The sequence below is a fragment of the Equus caballus genome, chromosome 30, assembly GCF_041296265.1.
Source record: "Equus caballus isolate H_3958 breed thoroughbred chromosome 30, TB-T2T, whole genome shotgun sequence".
Taxonomy (NCBI): Eukaryota; Metazoa; Chordata; class Mammalia; order Perissodactyla; family Equidae; genus Equus; species Equus caballus.
Window position 1 is genome coordinate 24,637,310 of NC_091713.1, and position 26,246 is coordinate 24,663,555.

The 26,246-nt window shown below is 37.5% G+C and overlaps 1 protein-coding gene across 1 annotated transcript in view; it reads left to right on the plus strand.

Annotated features, from left to right (window-relative positions):
• The window catches only part of USH2A (usherin), a 747,192-nt gene that overhangs the window by 456,517 nt on the left and 264,429 nt on the right, over positions 1–26,246 (plus strand). The window contains exon 38 of the mRNA XM_001915645.4: positions 10,495–10,674. Coding sequence (XP_001915680.3) covers positions 10,495–10,674 — 180 coding nt within the window. The remainder of the gene's footprint in view (positions 1–10,494; positions 10,675–26,246) is intronic.

Here is a 26,246-nt window from a genome sequence, read left to right on the forward strand (position 1 = left end):
TGATTATTTCCTTAAAATAGATTCCAAGGCAATTCTAACACTGCATTTGTTTCTTTCAGCAAATATTTTAGCTTTATTGAGCCAGTTACTTGTTTTCACCAAGATCTGTGAGAAGGGGGTGCTTCAAGTTTGGGGCAAATTACCTCTGGAAGGCACCTAACTTTGAAAGTCTAAAGAGGTCTTTCAGAAGCAGTGGAAACAGTAAACCTATCCTTTTTTCATCCAAAGAGTCATTAATTATTCTTCGGTTACTCTTTTTAAGCCTTTAGAACAGCAGCTATCACTGTAGTCAAAGCAACATGCTTAGACTTCCATGTGCACATTTCCTGGGCATGTGGAATTCGGGACTATCTGTAACGTATTTTCTTCCTGCTTCTTTTCTTTTTCGTAATTTGCATTTATAACTGCTGAATAATGAAAGACAGTCAAAGCATTGAGGACAATACACTGCGGTGACATAAGATAGGGCTTTATCAATAAAATGTTCTTCCGGCTCTTGAAAAAGACTTTACTCAAGAAAATCAACCTAGAAATTGGAAATGACTCTATTTAGGAATGCCCAACGCTTTTGAGTGGAAGTCACTTTAATTGTTTAATTCGGAGATTGGCAAACTTTTTCTGTAAAGGGCCACATAGTAAACATTTTAGACTTTGCAGGCAATATGGTATCTGCCACAACTACTCAATTGTGCAGTTGTAGTGTGTCAATACCTAGAAGTATAAACGTCTGTTTTCTAACAAAACTTCATTTACAAGAACAGACAGCTGGTCAAATTTGGCATGTAGGCTGGAGTTCGTGGATTCCCAGTTTTATTATAATTTATTTATGAACTTAAATACAATTTATATATTGTCCTTGGATATTTCAACCTTCTCGTGATTATTTTGATTTTACAAAAATTGTGCATGCTAACTTAAAAATTTAAGTAATATGGAAAAATAGCATTCACTAAAATCCCATTACCTATAAATAAGCAGTGTTAACAAATGGTGAACATCATTTCAGAACCCTTCTCAATTCATGGTTGGTTTCTTGGTAACAAACAACAGAGACGAATCTGGTTAATTAAGGCAAAATGAACTATTGTAAGAGAATTGAGCAGCTCAAAAAATTGTTAGGAAAGCTGGAAAGCACAAATAGCTTGGCCCAGACAAGCTTGTGCCTCAGGCAAAGTATAATAGGACACCCCCACTGCCGGTGGCACCACCTCTCAGCTGCCCTGGACAATTGCAGCTCTGCCTCTGCATTCTCAACAAGTCTAGAGACATCTAGAAGAATCCCTAATTGACTCGGAGTCATTGTTTCAGTCCATCAAGCTTCATAGTTCCCAGGTGGGAGCAATTCATTGGCAGCCCCCATGGTCAAGTGTCCACGTGAGCTTCAACTAGCCTTCCATTTACAAAAAAAGAAAGCTAAATTATGTTTCTGATAATTTTCTTTCTATGTGTGTATCATCTTCTCTCTGCTTGTTGTAATTTCTTGATCTTTTTTCTTCTTTTTTTTCGTTTAGATTGGCACCTGAGCTAACATCTCTTGCCAATCCTTTTCTTCTTCTTCTTCTCCCCGAAGCCCCCCAGTACATAGTTGTATATTCTAGTTGTAGGTCCTTTTAGTTGTGCTATGTGGGATGCCACCTCAGCATGGCTTGATGAGCGGTGCTAGGTCAGCGCCCAGGATCCAAACCAGCGAAACCCTGGGCTGCCTAAGGGGAGCACACGAACTGAACCACCCGGCCATGGGGCTGGTCCCTTGATCTTTTTTCCTGTGAATTGATTGTGATTATCTCAAGACTTTCCATCATGCTATTGATTTAGTTTTTAGCTGTTTCTGTTCTGTCCCTTGCTTTTTCCAACTTGTTTATTAAATACTTAATGATTTTTTCTAATTTTCAACTTGTTTCTCTGGTGCTGCAATATCCGTTTTCCTCTTATAGGGAATATGTATCATTTTCTCCCCCAGAGCTGTGCACTAATTTGTCCATTTACGTTGGGATCCTTTCTTTCCTTTTGGTTATATGTATGCACATTTAGTGTGTTATTTCTTCCTTCAAATCCATCCGGCTTACGATTTCTGCGGTCAGCTTTGCCCAGATTTTGCGTTTGTTCTGAACACATCCTACTTCTTTTTCTTTCTGATACTAGTCAGTCTTCCCTCAATCTAAACTTTGAGAACTGGGTGTTGCTATTAACGTACTTGTCGGCAGCCTTGGAGTGGGAGTAGGGGGACAGGAACAAAACAGATGGTATGGATGAATGCACTGGGCAGAATTCTGGGGGATTTAGTTTCTTTATCTCCTCTGAGATCCCATTAAAGGTCCTTTGTAGCAGCACGCGCTCTCTTCATTCACATACATCTCCCACTCCTGGGAACATCAGCTTCTCCCCCCAACTCAGCACCATGGTTCCCAGAACAGCCAGTCCCAGCTACTCTTCCTATCTCTATAGACTCTACTCAGTTCATTTCCGTTCAGACTGAAGAAGATTAGTAAGAGTTCTCAGGATTTTCCTTGGTTTATATGCCTTCCTCTAGGAGAAGAGTTAGGACCTTTGCTATACTGAGCATGAATTTGCCATGTCTTTCTTCTGCTGTGAGGTTTCAAAATCAATACCATTCATTTATTCCTTTTCCTTTATGCATTTACTCTAGAATTTTCAGCTGTTTGTGTTAATGTTATTATTTTTGTTCTTTAGTTTTTTCCATTTGTTTGGGTATTTTGGGAAGATAATTCTGTGATACTAACTTATCCATTCTTCTCCCAAAGCATAAACTTTTGAAAGCTCACAACTGATTCCTAAATCTTTTCTCAGGAAGGTGTTTCATACCCACAGTTTAGAAACTAATACACAGACTCTAAGATGGCATCAAGTCATCCCCAATTCCTGGTTCTCATGTCCATGTATAATCCCCTCCTCTTGCATTTGGTCAAAACCTGTGACTTGTTTCTAACCAACAGAATATGGTAAAGGGGATGGGATGTTGGTTCTGCGATGACATCACATAAGACTATAACCCATCTTGCTAGGAGACTCTGTCCCTTGCTGGCTTTGATAAAGCAAGCTGCCATGTTGGGGAGGCCCACATGGGAAGAAAATGAGGGCAACCTCCAGCCAGCAACTAGCTAGTAACTTAGGGCACTTTGGTCTCAGCCAGCACCCTGATTGCAGCCTTTTGAGATCCTGAGCAGAGGACCCAGTTAAGCTGTGCCCAGACCGCTGACCCACAGGAAAGATGAGCTAAGACATATATCGTATATTGTTTTCAGCTGCTAAATTTGAGGTACTATCATTACACAGCAATGGATATCTAGGATAAGAACACATGACTATGTGGCTGCAGCGAATAAAGCAGGTAGAAATCACTAGCAAAACATAATGCCATTCTTATTTGAATACTGTGTTTCCAAAATGGTTGCCCTCCTTTAGTGGAGCATCTGTCTCAAGCATATATATCTAAGTAACTAAAAAAAAAATTATAAACATTTCATTAAGAATTGGGGGCTGGAGCTGGCCCAGTGGCACAGTGGTTAAGTTTGCACATTCCGCTTCAGCAGCCCGGGGTTCGCCAGTTCGGATCCTGGGTGTGGACCTACGCACCACTTGTCAAGCCATGCTGTGGCAGGCGTCCCACATATAAAGTAGAGGAAGATGGGCATGGGTGTTAGCTCAGGGCCAGTCTTCCTCAGCAAAATAGGAAGACTGGCAGCAGATGTTAGCTCAGGGCTAATCATCCTCAAAAAAATTGGTAGTAGACTGTGCACTGTGAGCGGTAATGATTGTTGAGTTATCTGATCACACCTGTACTAAAGCCTCAGCGTGTACAGTATATTTAAGCCTCTACTAGAACTCTGGCAGGAGACAACATCTCTTAATCAATGAACCATGTTCATGTCCAGTGTTTAGTTTGGAAGCTGGAGATCACTTTCTATGGGAGCATATTTGCCCAAATAGCTCTCAAGGTAACAGCAATAGTTGGTTCATTTGGAAAAATAACACTTTGTCCAAATGGGGAAAAAATAAGTCAAAGTAGAAAAAAATCTGATTTGCCAGAATACAACATAAAGAAAATGAACCATACCTCTCTAGTTTACCGCAGTCATAATAAATCTCTGAATTCACTCTTTATATTATATATATAATTATTTTCTGATGTGGATAAAATGAGATCCATTTAGGAAAATCTGAGCGTGGTACACAGAGTTGATGAAAAGAAACCATGCTCCAAAGGATTTTAAAAAATGATATTTAAAATATTTAGAAGGGTTATTGTGCAACATTAGACATATTCTTGCTCATTCATTAAAAAAAAAACAAAACAGAAGAAAACAAAAAATTCCTCAGTATCTATAGCGCTGTTATTTTTTTAAAATTTTTATTGCAGTAACATTGGATTATAACATTATATAGCTTTCAGGTGTACATCATAATATATTTCGAATTCTGTGTAGATTACATCATGTTCACCACCCGAAAACTAATTATAGTCCCTCCCCTCACATGTGAGCCTCATCACCCCTTTTGCCCTCCCCCGTCCCCACTTCCCCTATCGTAACCACCAATCCACTCTCTGCTGCTATGTGTTTGTTTGTCGTTGTTTTCATCTTCTACTGATGAGTGAGTGTAGAGCTGTTCTTGCTCTCGCTGGAGCACAGACTCAGGGGAAGGGTCTGCAGAGCCTTTGGGGAAGCTGATGAAATATGCCATGTCTTTATTCCCTGAACCACAATCATCGTTCTAACAGAATGACCACTTTAAAGAGGAATCAAAGAAGTACGGCTTTGACTAGATGACAACTAATTAAAAATCGCATTAGAGTAATTATAATAATGGTAAGAAATATGATGCGTAAATTGAGCATCGTCCTTCTCAGAGGCCTAAATGGTTCATAGGCTGCTTATTTCTTTCTCTTTCAAAATGTCCTGTGGAGGAGACAGCTATGTAGGTATATATCTATAAATATTTTCTATGTTGGCAAAAATTTAAGGGCAGGAATAGGTCCTTTTAACCATATATTAACTTAAACAAATAACCCAGCCCCTTTTAGATCTCTACCAAAGGGAGGGCTATTAGAGTAATGAGGCTGGGAGGATGCACTTGCCTTTTGGGTAAAATAATTTGAAATCATATCCTTAGAAAGAATACCTAAAAGCAACTTAAATAGTAATACATACTCTCTGGAATGATCTAGAATTCCTAGCTCACATGAATTTATTTGCCACTCTGTGCTGATCTGTAGCATGCCATTCGATGTCTTTTGATTTTGGTATTGGCAGAATGCTGTGAGAGTGAAGTGGAGCCGAACGACGCTAAAATTGAGACCTCAATACAGGAAAAAGACAGCCTTTTCTTTTTTACGGCAGGAAGTGGGAAAATTAGTGAACACCTTTTCTACCTTTGGGTGTAATTGGATTCAGAAAAAGGCTGAGTTAAAGCAGAACCAGGTCTGACACAGAAAATGCTCACGAGGTAACAAGAATCAGCTTGGTTTGTTGGCTGTCATTTCTCATTAGAATCTTTGTCATGAGAATGGATTCATGTTGTGCCATTTTCTGTTCCTGTTACAATCTTTGTCACATGAATAAGATATCAGGATGTTAATGCCTCGCATACACTCTTCTGTGTGTGATGATACTGTACAACACTACGCTGACCTTTGCAATATTATGTATTCTGATTGGTTGTTCATTTCACCTCTTTCCCACAAGTTAATAAGGCTGTAAAAAGGAAAGAACTGAAATGGCCAGCCAGTCAAATTATAGAATATTGAAAAGGTCAGAGCAGTACAGCACAGAGGAAAAAAAATTATGGAATATATGGTGCATTAAAATTCTTGTGACAATGATTGTAACAAGAATGGGAAAGGATACCCATTTATGTTATTTCAATCTAGAGAACCCCATAGGATGTTATTCCCAAGACGGGAATCATCTATGCATCCCTAAATCATACATGGGAAAATATCTATTTACGCTGCTTTTTTGCTTAAAAAAATAATTATGTAGAAAATATCTCACTATTCAACAAAGAAGAACATTAAAAGTAATATTTTAGCCTTAGAAAACGGGCACGCATGTTGTTAACATTTTAGTAGGACTTCATATGTGAAGCTGAAGGAAAAGTTTGGTACAAGTGAAATCTGTTGAGCATGAGATTTATTTTGGTCATTTCGTCCTGTAACCCTTTTTTCTTCAACATAAAATAGAAAAGGACTGAATGAATTAACCTCTTTGAAAATCCCTTGGAAAGTGGAGTATCCTGAAACAGCATCTTGGAGTTTGTTTAAAATTTTACATGATCTATACAAAATGTGTTTTTCCTTGCGAGGCATGGTGTTGGGCAACATACCAAGAATCTTTCCTTCCCCTCCATCCTCAGTGAAGAGAGAGGGAGAGACAGAAAGAAATACTGAAATCAAAAGTCCTGAAGTTATTGTTCTCAGGTGGGCAATAATGATTACTCATTTTTAAAATTATTTTAATGCATACTTTTAAACTTCTTACAGAACAACTGTACTAGATTTTGTAGCCTATAAAGATAGATCTGATTTAAGAGTTAGCTTTCTCCTCTCCGAAGATGCAGTATTTCACTAATAGAGACAACATTTTATAGCCCAAAGCTAGACTCTAAAGACATCATTAAGAAGGATGCCAAATGTGACCTAATTATGTTTGGAAGCAGAAGAAATTGTTTGATTATTACTTTAAGACCAGCTTGAACATGGGTTAAATAACCCTAAAATCAGTAGTCCTACATGCTTAAGAATCCCCAAGTGATTCAGGGGCCCTATCCTCTGCTGTTCGCATTCAGCAGGTCTGGGGTAGATCTGAGGTACGCGAATGTTTGTGAAATAGCCCCAGGTCATGGATGTAGGTGAACCTACATCCTACAGTGGAACACTGGTGTAGACACCCTCATTCTGCAAAGACTGTAGTACAATTGCCAGTTAAAGCCCAGTTGGTGCAACCACAGCCAAAGAGGGTGGATGAGGGGACCTCTACTTCAAACTCTCAGCACCTGGGGGCAGCATGATGGGGAGTTGTGATTCCAGAACATAGCACTGTAAACGGATCTGCACCATCCACTTATACTCACAAATAGGGTCATCGCTGAGGCCACCCAGACAGGAATGGTCACCTGTGATAGGAAATGCTTATCGTTTTAGCATTTTCTAGCTTGATTTTCGAGCCTGAACCAACAGGGCTGAATTTTCCAGCCCAGTGAAAACAAAGATTATGCAGCAAAAAGTGGTAAAGCACAACCCTTTCAAGAGGAAGGATCAGAAGACTTGGATTTTAAGAATTTCCCTCCAATATCTAGGAGCCCGAATTGGTAAAGCTGGAAGGAAGAAAGAGAGGGCAGGGAGAATGAAGTGGAGGAAGAGCTGACATCGGTGGATCCTGTTTTTGTTTTGAATCTGGAGATTTTTGAGCTTCACGGAGGGTTGAAATCTGTGAATTGCTCTAGGTCTGGGAATTGAGCTGTATGTTAGTGAAGACGAAAGAACATTAGACTCACTCAGCAGTGTCGTTCGAGGAGACGTACAAGTTCTTTTCTGAGCTGAGCAAAATGGTTATGTAATTACATACTTCTCATAATTATTGAGTAATTATATACTTCTTATAATTACTGAGTAATCATTGTTCTATAACTAGAACTTAATGTTACAACTAATTGTATAATTACCATGTATTAATGTTATCTGGGAAACTTAGAATAAAGTGATACTTAATATATTTCCCCTTGCCATGCCATTTGCAACGTTAGCAATAGTGTTTGTTTTACAGTTGGAAAATTGCTCCAAAAACAAACAAAATACAAGGAAAAACCTCACTAATCTCATAATCAGAGATGTTTACTCATTGATCTTATATTTGCACCTGGCTTAAAATTCGTAAACTGTATTCTCTTGGCTTGTTTTTAGAATTTTCATTGTTTCTTGATTTTCAGTCTTTTGTAAGATGAGCGTGGTTTTACTACGTCAGAGGCAATTAAACATCTGCCTGGTCTTGCAGGATAAGCTGACCTTTTTGAAATTTTACAGCTGGGCATGTGACAACAGCAGCAGTTGTCTCAGCTATAACCGAAAATGCTTCTAAGGAGCTAGATGTTATGGGAACTTGAGGCGGTCTTCAGATATGGATAATGTGATTTTTCTTAGACATTATTAGAAAGGATTTGTATTTAATCTTAACCAGTTTCTGGAGTGCAGTAGCTATGCTTACAAATTTGGGGCATGTTGCTATCAACATCTAGCAAAGTCTACTCCCTGCATGCATTTGGAGGTCAATCATCTGTTGAATCAAGTTGACTAGTTGCAAAGAACCTATGAAATCTAGTATAGCATAGTTTGGAAATACTTTGCAACGCATAATGAAATTATCAAAGGGTGCTTTGCAGGTTTCAGAGCTTCTTGCTAAGAGTTTCACATATATAGCTGTGTTGTCTACTTCCATTTTAGGAACTCAAAACCATCCTCAACCTGTGAATATGTCTTTATCTTGTTTTACCATAAATGAATAGAAATTATTATTCCCACATTTTAGCCCATAGGTACCATTTATTCCCTTTGGAATAAACCACTCTTTAGGATGTGCTAATTTCAGATTCAGAGTAATAAACTCTTGCATGACACTAGGGATTTCTTCTGCTCAAGGAAAACACTTAACTTATACCTGTGTATTTTGCAGCAAAAATTTTTTTCAGCTACATCCCCCATCCCAAAGTTATTATAAGCATCTTCCAAAAAATTTGGTAGATTTTTAAAGTTTTGTCTGTTTCATGCATTTCGTGAAAATGCTCATAGCTAGATATGAGATCTTCTTTTGCATCATTTGATCTTTATTATTTTTAGAGTTTCAAGTATGACCTAATGGGACAATAGCCTAGTGCTAGTGGATGAGATTAGTGTTGTTTTGTTAATTGAAAAACTTTAGAATTTTGATGAATAAGACGTTGTGGAGGAGGGGAAAATGCAATAGGCAGTTGCTACTAAGAAAGTAAAATACAGGGTGGATCATTCTTAATCACTTGCTAGTTCTGAATGTTTGTCCAGAATGTATCAATTGTATGGATTGCAGCAAAAACAGCAACATTCCCGGCTACTGTTGATAAGCACTATTATGTGCTGGGTATTGTAAAGAAATGGCCTCACTTAACCTTCATAGCAACATTGCAATTGAAGTATTATCGTTCCCAGTTCACAGATGAACAAGCTGAAGTTCAGAAATAGTAAGTAACTTACTTAGCAGAGAGCACGCTAGTCAAGAATGACAAGGACAGATTCAAATGCAAAACTCTCCGACAACCAAATTTATGTACTTTCCTTTGCACTATCCTCTGCTCCTCAAGTGTGTAAAAGCGTGTTTTTTTGGTAAATATTGCAACTATTAAATTTTGTTTACTGTACAATGCAAGATCACTTTTCGTAGGTGGGCATCTTTTCCTTTTTTAAACATTTAATCAATAAAGATTATATCAGTTTCTGGAGACCATGCAAATATGCTTTCCCCTGGAAGTCCAACAGCATGTGTGCTTTTTATTTGTTTGCCTATATTTGTAGAATTCGCATGGGGAAGATTAAAGATATATATATAATGAAAAGTGTTTTGGCAAGGGAAGATGGCTATTCGAAGTAAATATTACTATTCTTAATGGTTCTTTTTTCTGTATTTTATTTTGTTTTGTTTTTTGGTGAGGAAGATTGGCCCTGAACTAACATTTGTGCCAATCTTCCTCTATTTTTTGTGTATGTGGGATGCCATCACAGCATGGCTTGAAGAGTGATGTGTAGATCTATGCCTGAGAGTGCGCAAACTTAACCACTGGGCCGGCCCCTCTTTCTTCTGTGTTTTAAGAGTCATTATAATTAAATTTTATTACAATTAAGAAATATTCTGAAAACTTGCCTCCTGTAAACTTTTCAAGAAAGCACCTAACATAGCAAGTGAAGTAAATGTTACAGTAAAATTTTCAGTTGTAGCCCTTTTCTTATTTTAAGTCTAATTTCTGACTCTTCTTAACCTTGAATGCAACCCAGTTGTGTAGGAGAGGGGGTAGAACACTGTAACCAGGCAGCAGTATTTTCCTTTCTCCTAGGCATGCTAAGATTGGAGAATGGTTTTCCGAAGTTCTGGAAGGATGGTGGTGATGGGACCTGGTGATGATACATTGAAGCTGATTCTCTGATACAACCAGGCAGCTTCTGCATTTTCCCACAGAGCTAAAAAATAGATCTTCTGACCAAACTGGAATATCAGCCCAGTTATTTTGATCTCTGTGATGATTAAACAGAGGACAAAATGTTAACTCACAAAATATTGTTCGCGAAATAGTAAAATGAAAGTATGTACATTGATAGTAACACATGTAATGCCTCCCAGGGTGGTCATAGAGTTTTATTTAGTGCTGTGTACTCAGGAACCCAAGAAAATATTCAAATAACAGCAGGAAAGAGTCCTTAAATCTACACTAATTTTAATTATTTCCTTTTTTAATCAGCAGATAATAACTACACTCTTCTGAACGGCACACAAATCATGCATCGAGGTGAAGAGACCAACCTTTGGGTGCTCATCGATGGGCTGGTGCCTTTTACTAACTATACTGTGCAAGTGAATGTTTCAAATAGCCAAGGCAGCTTGATAAGTGATCCCATCGTGATTGCAATGCCACCAGGGGGTAAGTCTATGAAAAATGTTGGCTGTCTAATTTTATGTATATGCCCTAGAACTAAGTCCCCAGTGAACATCTTGTTTATTGTTAGAATTAGATTTTTTTAGAACTGATTCAACTGTATTTCTGGTTGTTTTGGTCATTATTTTGCTTTATTGAGACCCTTTTACTGATATTGTTTTCTTTATTTATTGATATTGCTTTTATCTCACGCTGTGAGTGTATGTATGTATATGGATGCCCCCACACACATCTCTCTTGCTTTATGCATGTTAAGAAGATTGGGGAAGGGCCAGCCAGTGGCATGGTGGTGAAGGTCTCGCACTCGGCTTCAGCGGTCCATGGTTCGCCATTCAGATCCTGGGTGTGGACCTACACACCACGCATCAAGCCATGCTGTGGAGGCATCCCACGTAGAAGAACTAGAAGGATTTACAGCTAGGATAGACAACTACATAGTGGGGCTTTGGGGAGATTTTCTCATATAAGTGGTTCTCATTCCTGGTTTTTTGAAAAAACTAGTTCAGATGTATATCTAAACCTTTCCATTTGGCAAAAAAAAAGGCAGTGTGCAGGTAAAAGAACAGTGTGCAGGTAATACTCACACCAGTGGAGAACACCTTTGAATTTGATTTAATGATTGCGGTTCCATCTTGTCACTTTCATATGTGAAACTGATACAATCTGGATATTTTTAACTATTTCTGTGAAAAAATTTGATGTGATTTATTCAGAATTAGTATTTTGATCTGCAGTCAACTCCAGCCTTGTTTTAACTATTTGTGGGACTAATTACTAGGAAGAAAACTCCTTCATAGATAGATATGTACAGCTCTTGAACAAAAAGTATGCCTCGAAATAATAAGAGCATGATTCCCAACTGAGGGCTCAGGAATGTATGTTTTTTGAAAATACCAAAGAAAAAGGACCCCAGGACACCCAATATCTCTCTTAGAGCCCAGCTTCAGGAGCCAGTGTGTCCTGGACTAAGGGAGAATGCCACTTGTTAAATCTTCTCAAGAGCAATCTGCAGAGCTGGAAAAATCCGCCTCCAGTCGCAAAGAGTGTAAGAACAGCAGAGTCCTCATCACTAGAGGAAAACAAGGTTGATCTGAGTTTGCATGGAACACCTCTCCCAAGGAAAGATGCGTTACCTGCCGTATCATAAAACCACTCACTGGGGGCAGCCTGGTGGCACAGCGATTAACTGTGCACGTTCCACTTTGGCGGCCTGGGGTCAGCCGGTCGGGATCCCGGGTGCAGACATGGCACCTCTTGGCACGCCATGCTGTGGTAGGCGTCCCATGTATAAAGTAGAGGAAGATGGCCATGGATGTTAGCTCAGGGCCAGTCTTCCTCAGCAAAAAGAGAAGGATTGGTGGCAGATGTTAGCTCAGGGCTAATCTTCCTCAAAAAAAAAAAAAAAATTCACTGTTATCTACTTCTCATGACGTTACAAGAATTAACGAATGGATGTTCACCAAGACCTGCAAAATTTCACACGGCAGAAGTCACATTGTTTAACAAAAGAATGTTTGAAAGAGACTTTGGGGACCGATCAGATCAAATAGTATCATATTTCGTGAACTGATAATAAAAAAGAGAATGGAACTTAGATTGATGCTTAAGAATTAAGACCAAAAACCAAAACAAAGCGAAACAAAAAAAGAAAACTTGGGTGTTCATATCTTCATTTTGCAATCTAATCCAACATGCTGAAAGGTATAGAAAATTGTGATGACTCTATACTTTGGGATATAATACTTTTTATTCATATTCAGATATTTAGGAGTAATTAGTGCTTTAACAGAGATTTTTAAGTTACACAGTAATACCTTCTTAACAGGATACATGGAATATTTAATAAGTTATAATTCGTTTTGTGGTATTCACACTGGTTTAGATAGTTTGGAATTGACAGCAATTTACATCACATTCATAAAATAGGGCTAATTTAATTTGTTGCTCATGAGTTTAGGAATGTATGGGTAATAATTTGTAGTAGATATGTGTGTGTGTCTATATATATAATTCAGTTAAACATAGCAAACCCCTATTGCTATCTCAATGCACACTGTGTGAATATATCTGTCAGTGGGTTAGTGGAAGGGTTAATATTATGCAAACAGGAAGAAACTAAAATATTGTCTTAGCGTGGTCCAGTAGAACTGAAGCTAACGCTTATCTTCATCTCTTCTCTGGACGCCTATCCGTGCCATTAGCATAATGCTCTGCAGGCCCACACTCTCGGCACGATGCAATCATTCACTTTATGTACTCAGAAATCCAGAATTTGGGAGACGGCCCTTCAGCAAAAGAGGAAGCGAAATGCCTTCAATACAGACAGTGATTTACTCAAGTTTATTGCTGCCATTAGGATGTACTTTTTTTCATCATTAGATTGTTGTTGATTACAATTAGGAAACTTATAGCTTTGAAATTATCTTTTTTATGACCTTGTGGCAGTTTAAAGGTGATACCTCATTGATTAAATAGGTTTTAGTTCATGCTTCCTTTTACTTAATGATCTGAAAACATATTATCCTGATTTACACATAAAATCATGCTGAAAAGCATGTGGCATTCACTAGAATATGTGTGTTTAAGTAGAATTAAATTAGTACTGAGAGTTATTAAAGAAATCTTCCATGCCTCTGTCCAGTGAACTGTGTTTCATACTGAAATGAATAATAAATGAACCGATGTACGAAAGCGAGCCAACTTATGGCCAGAGAAGGTTGTATATGCTATTTACTTTTCCATTATATCTAGATTGTTATCATTATTGCTATTTCCTTGATTTCAATATTAGATCTATTTTATGGTGTTGTTGAATTCCTAGTATCTTTCCATGCTGAATTATGCCAGATTGGTAATGATAATACCCTTAGCTATGTTTTCTTCTCAGTGTGGTTTAAAAATATAATAATAGAAGGTTCGGGTGGGCAAAACTGAAATATGAATTATTTGCTTTGTCAAATGTTTGCTATCAAATGTGGCCTGGAAAACCTCCTTTGATCTGGCCAAGTCTTACTCGTTTTTTAGGTTCAACTTAGAAATTGGTCCATCAGAAAGTCATCTTTTACTAACCAAGGATGAGATAGGGCCCTTCGGTATCCCAGAGTGCAATCACATTATATTGAAATTGCCTGTCTGATCTGACTGTCACAATCATGGGTTATAAGACCCTACACAGCAGGGACTCTTTCTTATTCACATTTTTATCTGAGTGCCTAGACCAAACCTGACACATGGTAGGTGCATAATGAATAATTGGTGAGTGAATGAATAAATAAATCAGTCAAGATAGCTTAATTACCAGTTTAAATTGTAAGCTTATCATTGCTCAGGCCTGTTCAGGCCTCATCTTCTCCCTGAGCAACCTTATATTGTAGCCAGCTATGGAAATGTGACCTCCTCTGGACGCTATTGTCCAATGTAGGAATACTGTGGCCATCCAGATGTAGTTGGGGGTCCAGACTGTAAGGAGGACAGGAGTATCGGAGGAAAGAAATATTCTGAAATTGCAGCAACTCTTCGCCCTTTGATATCTTCTCTATTGTGGTTACATTTCCTGGGTAAGCATAGGGAACAGACTTTGGTTTACGTAGGAATTTGGAAAAGAGAGGTAAGGGAACATGGTTCAAAGAATTTTACCCTGGTACCTGGTCTCTTAGTTGATGGTTATGAAACATCTTATTGATATTATCTTTCTCTACTTTACTGATGAGAAAAAATACGATCAATGTGCAGTTTTTGTATACCAATTATACCTCAGTAAAGCCAGGAAAAAATTTTAAAAATGGAAGCCTGACAATGTCTCATTTCAAACCCCAGTTAATTCTATCAGATCTTTCTGTTTCGTTGCTGTTGTAGTTGTTTAATGGAATTAATTTTATTAAAAAAAATAAAACTCTTAGCTTTGACTAACCAAAAAAAGAAAAATATAATTCAGCAATATGATAAACACAAGATATTTTGAAGATGGAAATTATGTCAAATGAGATCATACCCCGATTTGTTCTGCACATAGATGCACAGTGGCAAATCCCAAATGGCACAATTTTTACTTGAAATATTAATTTGAAATAGTATTTGGTCTACTGGAACAGTTGAGTTTTTTTATTTTGTTTTTTCCAATTACGTAGCGTATCTTTACCCACTTCTGTGTACTCAGGTTTCTGTATCTCTACAATTACTATATTTTCAGGTTGTTTGTAATAACACAGTTCTCGTATTTAGCAATAAGATACTCTTAGAAAGGAAGAATATATTTCATCCGAGCTCTTGGATAGCATTGTAGTGCGGGTTCAAGAGTTCTAGGAAAAGAGTTAAAAAAAATAAAAACGGAATCCAAATGTTAATCCATAAATATGAAACTTTCCTATGACCTTTACCCCTTCAAGGTCTGGAGTTACTAATGGGGTTAGGATTTCAACTCTTAATGGGGCTCAGTGCATTAGTGTTTTGTATGCATGGAATTCAGCATTCAGTTTAATAAGTGGTTGACATTGGTAATGTCCCTTAATTTGCTTAAATCTAATTGGCTCTTTTATCAGTCAAACCTGTATGGATTGGCAATTGATCAGAAAGGGTCAGCCATGACTCTGCATGTAGTTAAACGATGGAACCCCCAGTTGAAGTCACAGTTGCATGGTAATAAGCCAAGCAAGAGCAAATGAGCTTAGAGGAGGAAGGCAAAGAAGCTTAGAAGTTTGGCAGGATCTTGAAGTTCAGAACAAAGGCATTATAGAGTATATAAATTTTAAATACACTGCATTTTGCCTCCAGACTTAAACCTTTTTTTCCAGATGAACTGAAATCTTGTCTGAAACTGTCTTTGTTACATCAAAGAACTACTCAGAAAGCTAAAAGAGACAGAAGAAGCATAAAAGGGCATAGTTTAAAATGATTAGTGACAAATTCCATACTGACGAGCTAGAAACAGATTTTTTATGAAAGTTTTCTATTTTTCCAAAAGGAATAATTTTATTCTATTTATCTTTTTCTGAACTGCTTTATTGTAACAGTGAAAGGAACTCAGAGCCACCTTAGTTTGTGAACTTAATCCAGTTTTCTATGACAGTAAATAATTTGTCATTTATACCTCTCAATTGATGAGAATTACTACAATCTACAAACTTCATGAAAATACTAGGTTAGAGGGATGTATTTCTTTTCCATAGGTGTGTTATTAGAAAATCACAAACTGAGAAAGGCAAAATGGTTGTGAGTGGTTTGTTTTAAATTATCTCTCCTTCCCTCTCAACCTCCCTCCCACCGACAACATCCACGAAAAGAAAGGAGTGAAACCCATCTGGAATTAACATTTCTGCACGTTGTAAAAGCTGGTACTTTGGAATCCTACGTAACCAGATTGGATTCCACCTCCTTCACTCACTGGTTGAGTGACTACAAGCAAATCCACAAATACATCTGAACTCAGTTGATTCATCCATAAGATAGGCTTGATGATTATTCCCACCTGACAGAGGATTAAACAACACAATATGTGTCAGGTGCTTAGCATGGTGCCTGGCTTGATAAACATTTGATGGTGGCTACCTTCTTTGTTCTACTTTCTTACTAAGACTCATTTTTTGGCCTCTTGTGGTATTGTGATTTGCAATAAGAAATACATATTTGGTCTTCATCCCTCTTTCTGGCACAGAGCTCCTAAATCCCTTGGAATTTTCTAAGGGATGAAAGCTATAAAGATGCCTTTTGTTATGTTAATGAGGTGGCTTTTGGACTTTACCTAAGGATGAGAGCTGGATGCCAACGAAGCCAACCATAGGATCAGAGGGTAGGAACTTTCAGTCCGCTCCACTCCCTCACCCACCTGCCCCCCACATACTTTGGGGAGGTTGGGAGGAGGGAAGGCCTTGAGATTGAGTTCAATCACCAATGGCCAAAGATTTAATTGAATCATGCCTATGTCATGAAGCCTCCATAAAAACCCAGAAGGACAGGGTTTGGAGAGCTTTCGTGTTAGTGAACACACAGAGATTTGGGGAGAGTGGTTTGCTTGGAGAGGACGTGGAAGCTTCCTGCCCCTTCCTACATACCTTGCCCTATGCATCTCTTCCATCTGGCTGTTCCTGAGGTCTATCTTCTTATAGTAAACCCATAACCTAGTGAGTACATGGATTTCCTGAGTCCTGTGAGTTACTCTAGCAAATTAATCAAACCAAAGGAGGGAGTCATGGGAACCTCTGATATATAGCAAGTTGGTCAGAAACACAGGACAACCTGGACTTGTGATTGGCACCCTGAATTAAAGAGGGTTATTGGAACCTCCAGTCAGTCAGAAACACAAGTGACAGCCTGGGCTTGTGACTGGCATCTGAAGGGGAGTGGTGGGGACAGTCTTGTAGGACTGATGCCTTAATTTATGGAATCTGACACTATTTCTGGGTAGATAGTGTCAGAATTGAGTTGAATTGTGACACCCAGCTGGTGTCCAGGGCATGGCTCAGTGGCATTGGGGAAAACCCCTTCCCCATGTTGGAAATGGTGTGCAGAGCCCTTTTACCCCTGAAGGCTGGAAAATGCCTTAGAGAGAGGGCAAGTGAAAATCGGAGCCTTTTACACATGCTAGAGAGCCCAGGATAATTTTGTTCTGTTATATCCCTATCCTTTCCTACATTTACCCCTTAGACTGTTGACACAGCTGTGGCCAGGCCAGTAGCCCTGCTAAGGGGTGGTTGTGATGTGTATTGGATGATGAGGTAAGCAGGAAGGCTGAGAAATGATTTTCCATTTGAAATGGCTTAAATATCTCCCTCCGTGACCTCTGGATCATAATTTGCAAATGATTTTTACATCAAACTCTCATTGGTTATCTTGGCATTTCAATGGGCAGAAAAGCAGCAGATTTTTTCTTAGTAGATCTCTTTTCTATATTCATTACCGAACCACTTATTAAATACAATTTTTATGATTTTTTCATTTCCATTAAATGCATATTTTTATTCAAAAGTAAAAGCTTGAGGCCAGCTCCTTGGCTGAGTGGTTAAGTTCGCGAGTTCTGCTGTGGCGGCCCAGGGTTCAGATCCTGGGCGGGGACACAGCACCGCTCGTCAGGCCACATTGAGGTGATGTCCCACATCCCACAGCTAGAAGAACCTGCAACTAAGATATACAACTATGTACCGGGGGAGGGGGGGGCGGGGCCGGGGCGGAGTTGGGAAATAAAGCAGGAAGAAAAAAAAAGATTGGCAACAGTTGTTAAAAAAAAAAAAGGAAGATTGGCAACAGTTGTTAGCCTAGGTGCCAATCTTTAGGGGAAAAAAAAAAAGTAAAAGCTTTCATCGCTTGGTTACTGCTAGCCAAAAGAGAGAAATTTGAAATTTTTTGCTAAATATTTTTTCAGCTTTTCATGATTTTCCTCAAGTGTAAGTTTTATGAAGTTAAATCTTGGAATTGAAAGTTTATTTCATTACTCACTGAGTAGGAGAGCTGAGTAGTTGTTCAGACAATGCACTTTTGGATAACTAAATGAAATGTTGGCTTTTTAAAATGTAAAATAATTTTTCCCCAATAATATTGCTAAAACCACTGATTTTTCATAGATTGAGCTACTGAATTAATTTTTTAGATTTTAAAAGACTAAAATGTTCTTTCAATTATCTATTACTGTGTAACAAACTTCCCCAAAACTTAGCAATGTAATACAGCCACTTTTTATTATTTCTCATGATTGTACAAATTGTCAGTTTTGGAAAATGCAGCTAACATTACTGGTAGCCACAGAATTTTGCCCGTAAACTAGAGCGGTTGACTATCCATCTTGCTATGTCATAGAATAAATAGAAATTTTAAATTAATGTATCAAGTCAATTTAGAGTAGGTAGGCAAAGAGAGCGCCTACTAATTACCATAAAGAAAAGGAAAGATTATCATTCTGCTTCTCTTTTTTCTTTAAAAGAAAAGATGGTCTACCCTTGGAGCAGCCTACTCAAGTAGGAGCAGTGGGCCGGTGCCATCAAATTCCTCTCTTAGGTTAAGGGTTACAATAGCTCTGCCTTTAAAAAAAAAGAAAAGAAGAGAAAAAGAAATCATTGATTATATCCCTCAAGCGATTAGGAACCAAGTCTGAGGTTTTTGGCATGACTTGCTCAGTGAACTTATTTTACTCCTTCAGTTTTGAAAGGAAAGAACTGAATTTTCTCTTCTTTCTTCTCATCTCAACCAAAATCCTTTTCTAAGACCTAAGAGGAGGGAACTGTGGGTCTTGCTACGGATCAACCATAGGGAAAATAGTGTCATTTTATGACAGGTTCTCTAAGAGAATTAGGAACAAGTGGAAGCTCAAAAAACAAAGACAGACGTAAAAACAAAACAATTAAGAATTATAGATTCAGACTCCATTTTATCTTACACTTTCCTCATTCACTGTAGCACTGAGAACTATCAAATATTTCTATGCCTTTTAAAGTCTATTTAGTACAATGTTAAGATGCTACTTTTTTGGGTTTTTTAAATGAAATTAATAGGTCTGAAGAATGTGAAGTTTGCTTGCAGTGTTCAAATATAAATACCATTAGTATGTGTTTTCCGTTTTTCATCTGCTCTGAATCCACTTTGATTTATTTGCAAGATGGAAGTTGAAATTTCAGCGTGTAGGTGGCCATGAGATATGCTAAAAATGGAAAGAATGCAAAAGAATAGAAATTTAAGAAACAAGCTGTAGGTTAGAAATTGAAATAAACAATAGGCTAAGATGGTATATTACCTTATTCAGAGGGTAGAAAGAAAGATGAGATTAACTGCCTTTTAAACTGTAAAAGCCACAATGAAGATATAGGGTTGTGAAGAATAGCATTCTTTAAAACAACATTCTACCCCGTAAACAGATGGTTCCTCTCTACCTTCAGTATATTAAAAGCTACACGATTTATATTGCATCCACTTCCTATGAATCTTTAGAATAGCTGTGCATAATGTTTTACTTCTGTGTATGTCTTCCAAGTGTGCTTCTATTTTTCCCCTGGAAAAATCAACTCGTTGGAAGTAATAAGGTAGGAGGATTTGAGAAATAAAAAGTATTTAAATTCTTAATAAAATAGAGTACTTTTGAAAACACATGCCAGGCCATTTAGTTTAACCCATGCTTTCTCCCAAGAATGTTATGAGAACAGAACCAAAGCATTTATAACTGTCTTAAGCACGCTCTGATATCCTTTTATGAACAATCTTACCTTTACCTTCTTAGAACTGATAGTTTACCTTGCTCGGTGTGTGTACGTGTGTGTTTGTAAAATTACATTACGTAAGCCAAAAAGAGGGATGAATTTTGATTTCATAATTTGTGAAACTTTCCTCACTTTTCGTATTCACCATCTTGACAATGAACTTCTTACAAAAACACTTTAGAAAGGAACGAACTTGTGAGCGTTGGAGAAGCTGGAAGGGAACTTTGAAGTATGCCTGCCATGGCCTCAACAGGCCTCCAGCAAAGGGCTGGCAGCTTCCCACATTTGCATACTCTCCTGTGGTTTGTATAGAAATACACACGCCCAAACACACACAATTAAGTGCTATCTTTAGAGCATCCTGGGGCAAGAAAGAGAGAGAGAGACCAAAAAAGAAATTTTTTTAATCACCTTTTTTCTACTTTACCAAGGGAGGGGGTGGGGAGTATTATTCCTTTAAGTTTCATTGATATTAAAAAATCATATTTTTAAAAAGAATAAGTACAATTCCCCTTTCTGTTTTTTATCTTGGAATAAAGGTTTGTCTATAACTTTAAGGTTAAAAAAAATCACGTCTGTCTGACTGGCTCTGCAGTTTGAAAGCAACTTGAAGTTTTATTTGAATTCTTAGAGTGCCCTAAAGAAATTTTTGCTTTATTTTTTAAAAATAACATCTTATTCTTTTCTCTTTTCCTTTGTTATCATAGACAGACGCTATGCCTGACTTGCATAAAATTCTATGAGCATTTACCTTTCTGTATAAATACTTTTACAAAAGTGAAACAAGTTCTTAATCTCTCTTAAATGCTTAAAGACCATCTTGCAATCTCTTTTCATTAGGAACTTCAAGAAAATTCTTGTTGTATCTCCATAAAGAGATACAGATCACCCAAAGTCTAAAAGTTTTAGGGTCCTGTAAAGGTTTAATGAAGAACAGATGGTGCAAACGGTGGGAAGATCGCTATAACCACCATAATATTCATGTTCATTAATTAATCGGGATAAATGAAACCAGAAATGTGAGGGTATATAGTACATACTATGAGAGCAATGCTTCTCTTTATACTTCGAGGATCATTTTGGAATTCATACTATCTTCATTAGAAGAAAGAGAGCAAAGAAGCCTATATTTGTAAAAAGGAATGAACGAATGAATGAATGAATGGTTTTCTCCCTGTGCTAAAACAATTTTCCACGAGCAGATTAAAAACACGACAGTCAGATGAGGACACTTATTCACAGGTGGAATATTGGAGGACCCAGGAGTGTGAACAGTGAGAGTATGCAGGGAAATAGTCCCCTGGAAGTGTCACAGGAATGACCATTGGTGGCCTCAGGACCATCAGAAAGGAGGAGCACTTTCCTTACCAAAGTCTGAGGTTGAGGGCATGACCACCCAAAAAACGTTGAGTCTCGTTCTCATGGTTGACTCAGGAAATCAAACAAGCACGTCTCTTAAATTGTTGAGACGTTTGTGGAGCGTATTGACTGCAGCGTCTGAATTTTAAATTCACCACCGCCCCCATCCCTAGTGTCTTCATTTACTGACTGTGTGACCTCAGGAAAGTTAATTCCTCTCTGGGCCTCAATTTGCTCATCTGAAAAGGGATTTCGCAATTTCATAGCCGTCCATCACGGATTTTGGTAAGAGACAAAGCATGTGCACACACTGAGGTCAGCTAGCACATAAGCAAGTGCTCAACTATTTGTGTAAAGAATATAAAGCATGATATATAATCACAAAATATACATAAACGGTCACTTTTGGGGTTGAAAATTAAACCAACTCCCACACATCTACACTTTTATTTTCCTTGATGATTCTAGCAACTGTGTCTTAACGCTAAATGTAAGGAAGCAGCAGACTGGTTGTGGTATGTTAAATTATAAATGAGGACTAATTTGAGGATCAAAGATGCTCTTCGGAAGATATCACTCTGCTTGTAGGAAAAGCATTAGCTGTCTCCCTGTGTCTCTTGTATTTGTACTCTCTGTCTTGGAAAGATTCTTCCCCACGGTTTCAGAATCTTGATGTTTAATTTAACGCAAAGGTCTTTGAGGAGCACAACAGGGGGCTGCTCCGGGTAGTTCTGGCATTGAGGAAATTGAAATGTACATGTTTTTTCTCATTTATCAAAGACGGCCAAGAATCTAAACCGACATTTTATATCAAATGAATTATGAACTGTGTACTTTGTACCTAAGGGAACAACAACTAAATTAGAGTTTGGGATAAAAAGAGCGAGAGAGACAAAAATAGGTTTTTAATAAAACATACAGTAATTTCTGTTATTGTGTCTGATGGTAACATGGCCAGACACAGTCTTATGGTAGAACTAGTGAATGGATGCCGGCTTCTCTGAAATCTGTAAGATTTAAATATATTTGAGGGATTTTTCTCAGAAAGCAGCAAAATGATAGTAACTACCTCCTAGAGTTGGCACTGAGAGAATTGTGTGGTAATGTTTGCAAAGAATAAGTCATAACACTGGACGTGTAATAATTGTGTGTTACACTGCAAATTTACATCTTCCCCCATATGTGTGAAGATTGGGTAACAGCAAATTAATGGCTACTGATTGCTGAAGTGTAGGAAGCATTTTGCATTTAACCTTTTAAGGTGAAAGAGGATCTTATGACGTCTGTGCGATATACCCAATAATTCTTTTTTAAGTTACTAATTGAAGATTCTTGGGAATTGTGGGTGATCCATGCTTTATTCTTCTGGACAAAGTTATGTTTTGATTACCATGCTATTCTTCAAAAATAGGTATTCTCATTTTTGCTATATGTAAATTAAAGAAGGATATTAATATTAATACATTTGTTTTCAACTTTCTGAATTACCTATTAAGGTAAGGGATGCTCTATATATAATCTGAGTGTTTTAAGACTAGATCTAGTTATTAATTAATTAATTAATCAACTTGAATAATTGATCCAATCCCATTGTTAAATGACTTTTATAATCAACCTTCTCTGGTTCTTCCATCATTAAGTGACTAAAATTTTGTCAGTTATTCGAAATCACTTAATTTCTTGGTTCTTGATTCTATCCCAAAATAGTAGATTCAGTGACACCATAAGAAAGAGTCCAATTTTCAAATATAGTAGTTTATTTTACGTTACCAAAGTCTTTTTTAAAATATTATTCTTGTTAGACACATTCAACAAGGGGATATTTAGTACACTCTTTCTAAAGAGTGTGGCTTTGACCTAGCTTGAATTTACTCATTGTTAAAATTGTTTATTAACCCTCTCAAGCATGTATTTATTTTTAATTTCACAAAGGTGAAATTCTTCAGAGAATTATTTCAAATGAAGAGAGTAAACAATACTTTAACTAAAAATAGGGTAGACTTAATCCACTCATATTTTTTGTGTATATTTTAAATTATTTTTCCAATTAAAGATACACTGTACACAAAGAGCTCACGTAATCAGATTCTAAAGAAAAAGTAATTCGATCTATGCTACTTAGACACTACTTGGGATGAATATAATGGTATTCAAAATAATAGGGTTACTAAGAAATTCTCTTTGGAATACTAAGAGGAATTTAAATGTCAAAAGCAAAAGCTTAAATGAGTGTCTAAATCTAGGAAATCTCCATACGGAAAAAGGATAAAATTTGGTTGGTAGTTTAGGATCTAACACACAAAAAATTCTTCTGGGCATTGTGGCCACCAACTTCAGGGCCTCTAATTAGTCTGACAAAGTGACAGTTCCACATTCTAGTTGAACAAATAAAGTATCTAATGAAATTCAAAATCCTTATTTTTCTCTGAGCACAATGAGCTATATCATTCACAACTTTGGGGTATTTCAAAATTAACAGAAGATGACTTCAGTCTAGCTGATGTTTCCTGGTTGACGAATTCACTGAAACTGTCTTGCAGAGTAATTTTAAGCAACTCTTTAATCCTAATCCACAAAGAGAGGTGGAAGTACGTTGCCTTGGTCTTATGGATGCTAACGTGAAGTGGAATCTCTTATTTCTCAAAACGGTCAACTGCAATTAGTATTCAGTGATGTCTTTTTATTCTGGTGCCCTTGACCCACCTCTGCCACCCCTTTCTATATTGTTCCTATTATAAACTGTACCTGGGGAGATCCTTGCTTCCTTCCCATTCCAATTAAAGCATTCTTACTGAACATGGCGACAGTTTTTCATTTCTTGAAGAACAATTACCACAGCTAGGTAAGATCTGTCCATTGGGTTTTATCTAACTTTTGATAAATATTTGCACCTGTTTTGACTGATGTAGGCTCACGCCAGTGAAATGTTGGTGACATTTTGTGTTTCCCTCAGAAATATAGACCCAAATGAGTCAATGAAAAACCAAAGATAAACGTTGTACCATCTTCAGGTTTTATTCAATAACATACTCCAAAATATTTTATTTTGTCCCTGAGCTGAGAGGTAAACGGTGGATTTTTTTGCAAATTTTTTTATGTTATACACATGCTTTCTTCCTAGGCAGGACTTTTGTCTTAAATGCTCTTCTACCTCTGGCAACAGCCTTGGAAAACCATCATTTCTTTGCCTTGGGTCCAAAAAGCCTGCAGACCTTGTTATGCATCTTGTTTCTCTCTTTTTCTGTGGAGACCGTTCTGGGAGCTCTCAGAGCCAAAGGTGACTTAAGGAGTAAGCGAGAAAACTGACAAACAGAGAGACAGAGAGACTGAGACAGACTAAGAAAGACAGGGACAATTTTTTCAAACTTCTGCTCCCAAATAAACGTCAAGATTTAAATAACAGAATTATTTAAAAAAAAAAAAAAAACCTTAAAAAATGTCTTACTTCCTTTCAAACTTCCTAGCCATAAGATTTCTCCAAAAGGGGTATCCAGACTCTGAGTTGGTTCTTTAGTCTCCTTTGAGGCACATGGAGGAAAGGCAGGGAAAGGAGCCTAGCCACCCTCTGTGCATGTGAAGAGGGGCAAGACTCTAGCTTGGCCAGGTCATTGTAAGGAGCATTGCTTAAAATAACTGTTAGGAGTTTGGGTTTTGGAGACTGGTCGCTGGATTCATATAGCAACTCAACGACTTGTTAGCTGTGTGGTCTTGTGCAAAGCACTTATCTTATCCACTGTGGTCTGAATGTTTGTGTCCCCCCCAAACTCATATATTGAAACCTGGTGCCTAATATGATGGTATTAGGAGGTGGAGCCTTTGGGAAGTGATTAGGTCATGAGGGTGGAGCCCTCATGGATGGGATCAGTGCTCTTATAAACAAGGCCCAAGAGCCTCCCGTGACCCCTTCTACCATGTGAGGACTGAGCGAGAAAGTGTCATCCATGAACCAGAAAGTGGGTTCTCACCAGATACCAAATCTGCTCGCTCCTTGATCTTGGACTTCCCAGACTCCAGAACTGTGAGCAATAAATTTCTGTTGTTTATAAGCTACCCAGTTTATGATATTTTGTTATAGCATCCCAAATGTACCAAGACATTATCTAACCCTCAATTTTCTTGACCCATCTCACTTTATACCTAGGACTATTATGAGAATTAAATGTGATGATACATGTAACGCATTTACTTCAATGCCTGGCATATAATAAATACTCAGTTTTAATGCTGGTATTTTCATATGTTTATCCTTACTAATAAATATGAAAACATTAGCATTTCTCATGAGGCAGTTGGCTAAAGTCATTAAAGTAGTCAATTTGTTAACGCCTAAGATAATAAAGTCAAACTCTTTACCACAATTTTGAACTTTGTTCAACTTCCATTCATCCAAAAGTATTTACTCAATTTTTTCTAGTTGTCATGCGTATCCTGGGTCCTGGGCTAGAAAGATTTCTGGAATAGATGTAGTGCATTCCCTCATGAAACTGAAGGCTGTGGCCCCATTTTATTGTCTTTTATAATTGCATTTACTGCATGTTCTGGATTTTATTTTCCTAGGAGGGAGAGGGTTGCTAATAAACTAGGACAATAGATTTGTATAGGTTGTAAACAATGAGGTAAGACAACTATAAGTTTGACTGATAGTTTCAGGTATAAAGTTGTATCTTATTTATTTGGTGAGGTAATGCAAGTAGCTATTTTTAGAATTCAGAATAATTAACTGATTTACTGTCATTCTTTTATTTTGTAAAACTGCAAATTACTTTATTAAATAGTGAGAGTCCATTTCACACCCACTGTCTTAAATATATATTCTCAAAAATGAAAACTTCCGGGGAAAAAAGAAGAACATAAAAAAAAAAAAAATTTAAAATAGAAAAAAGATTTAAAAGTTCTCTAAAAAGTTCTTTAAAAATTGTCTGTTTATTGCTAACTCATCGTATTTCATTTTTTGGTTTTGCCTTGCCTCTCATGAGTGTCAGAAATAAGTCTGGTGCTCCACAGTAACAGTTTAACTTAGCC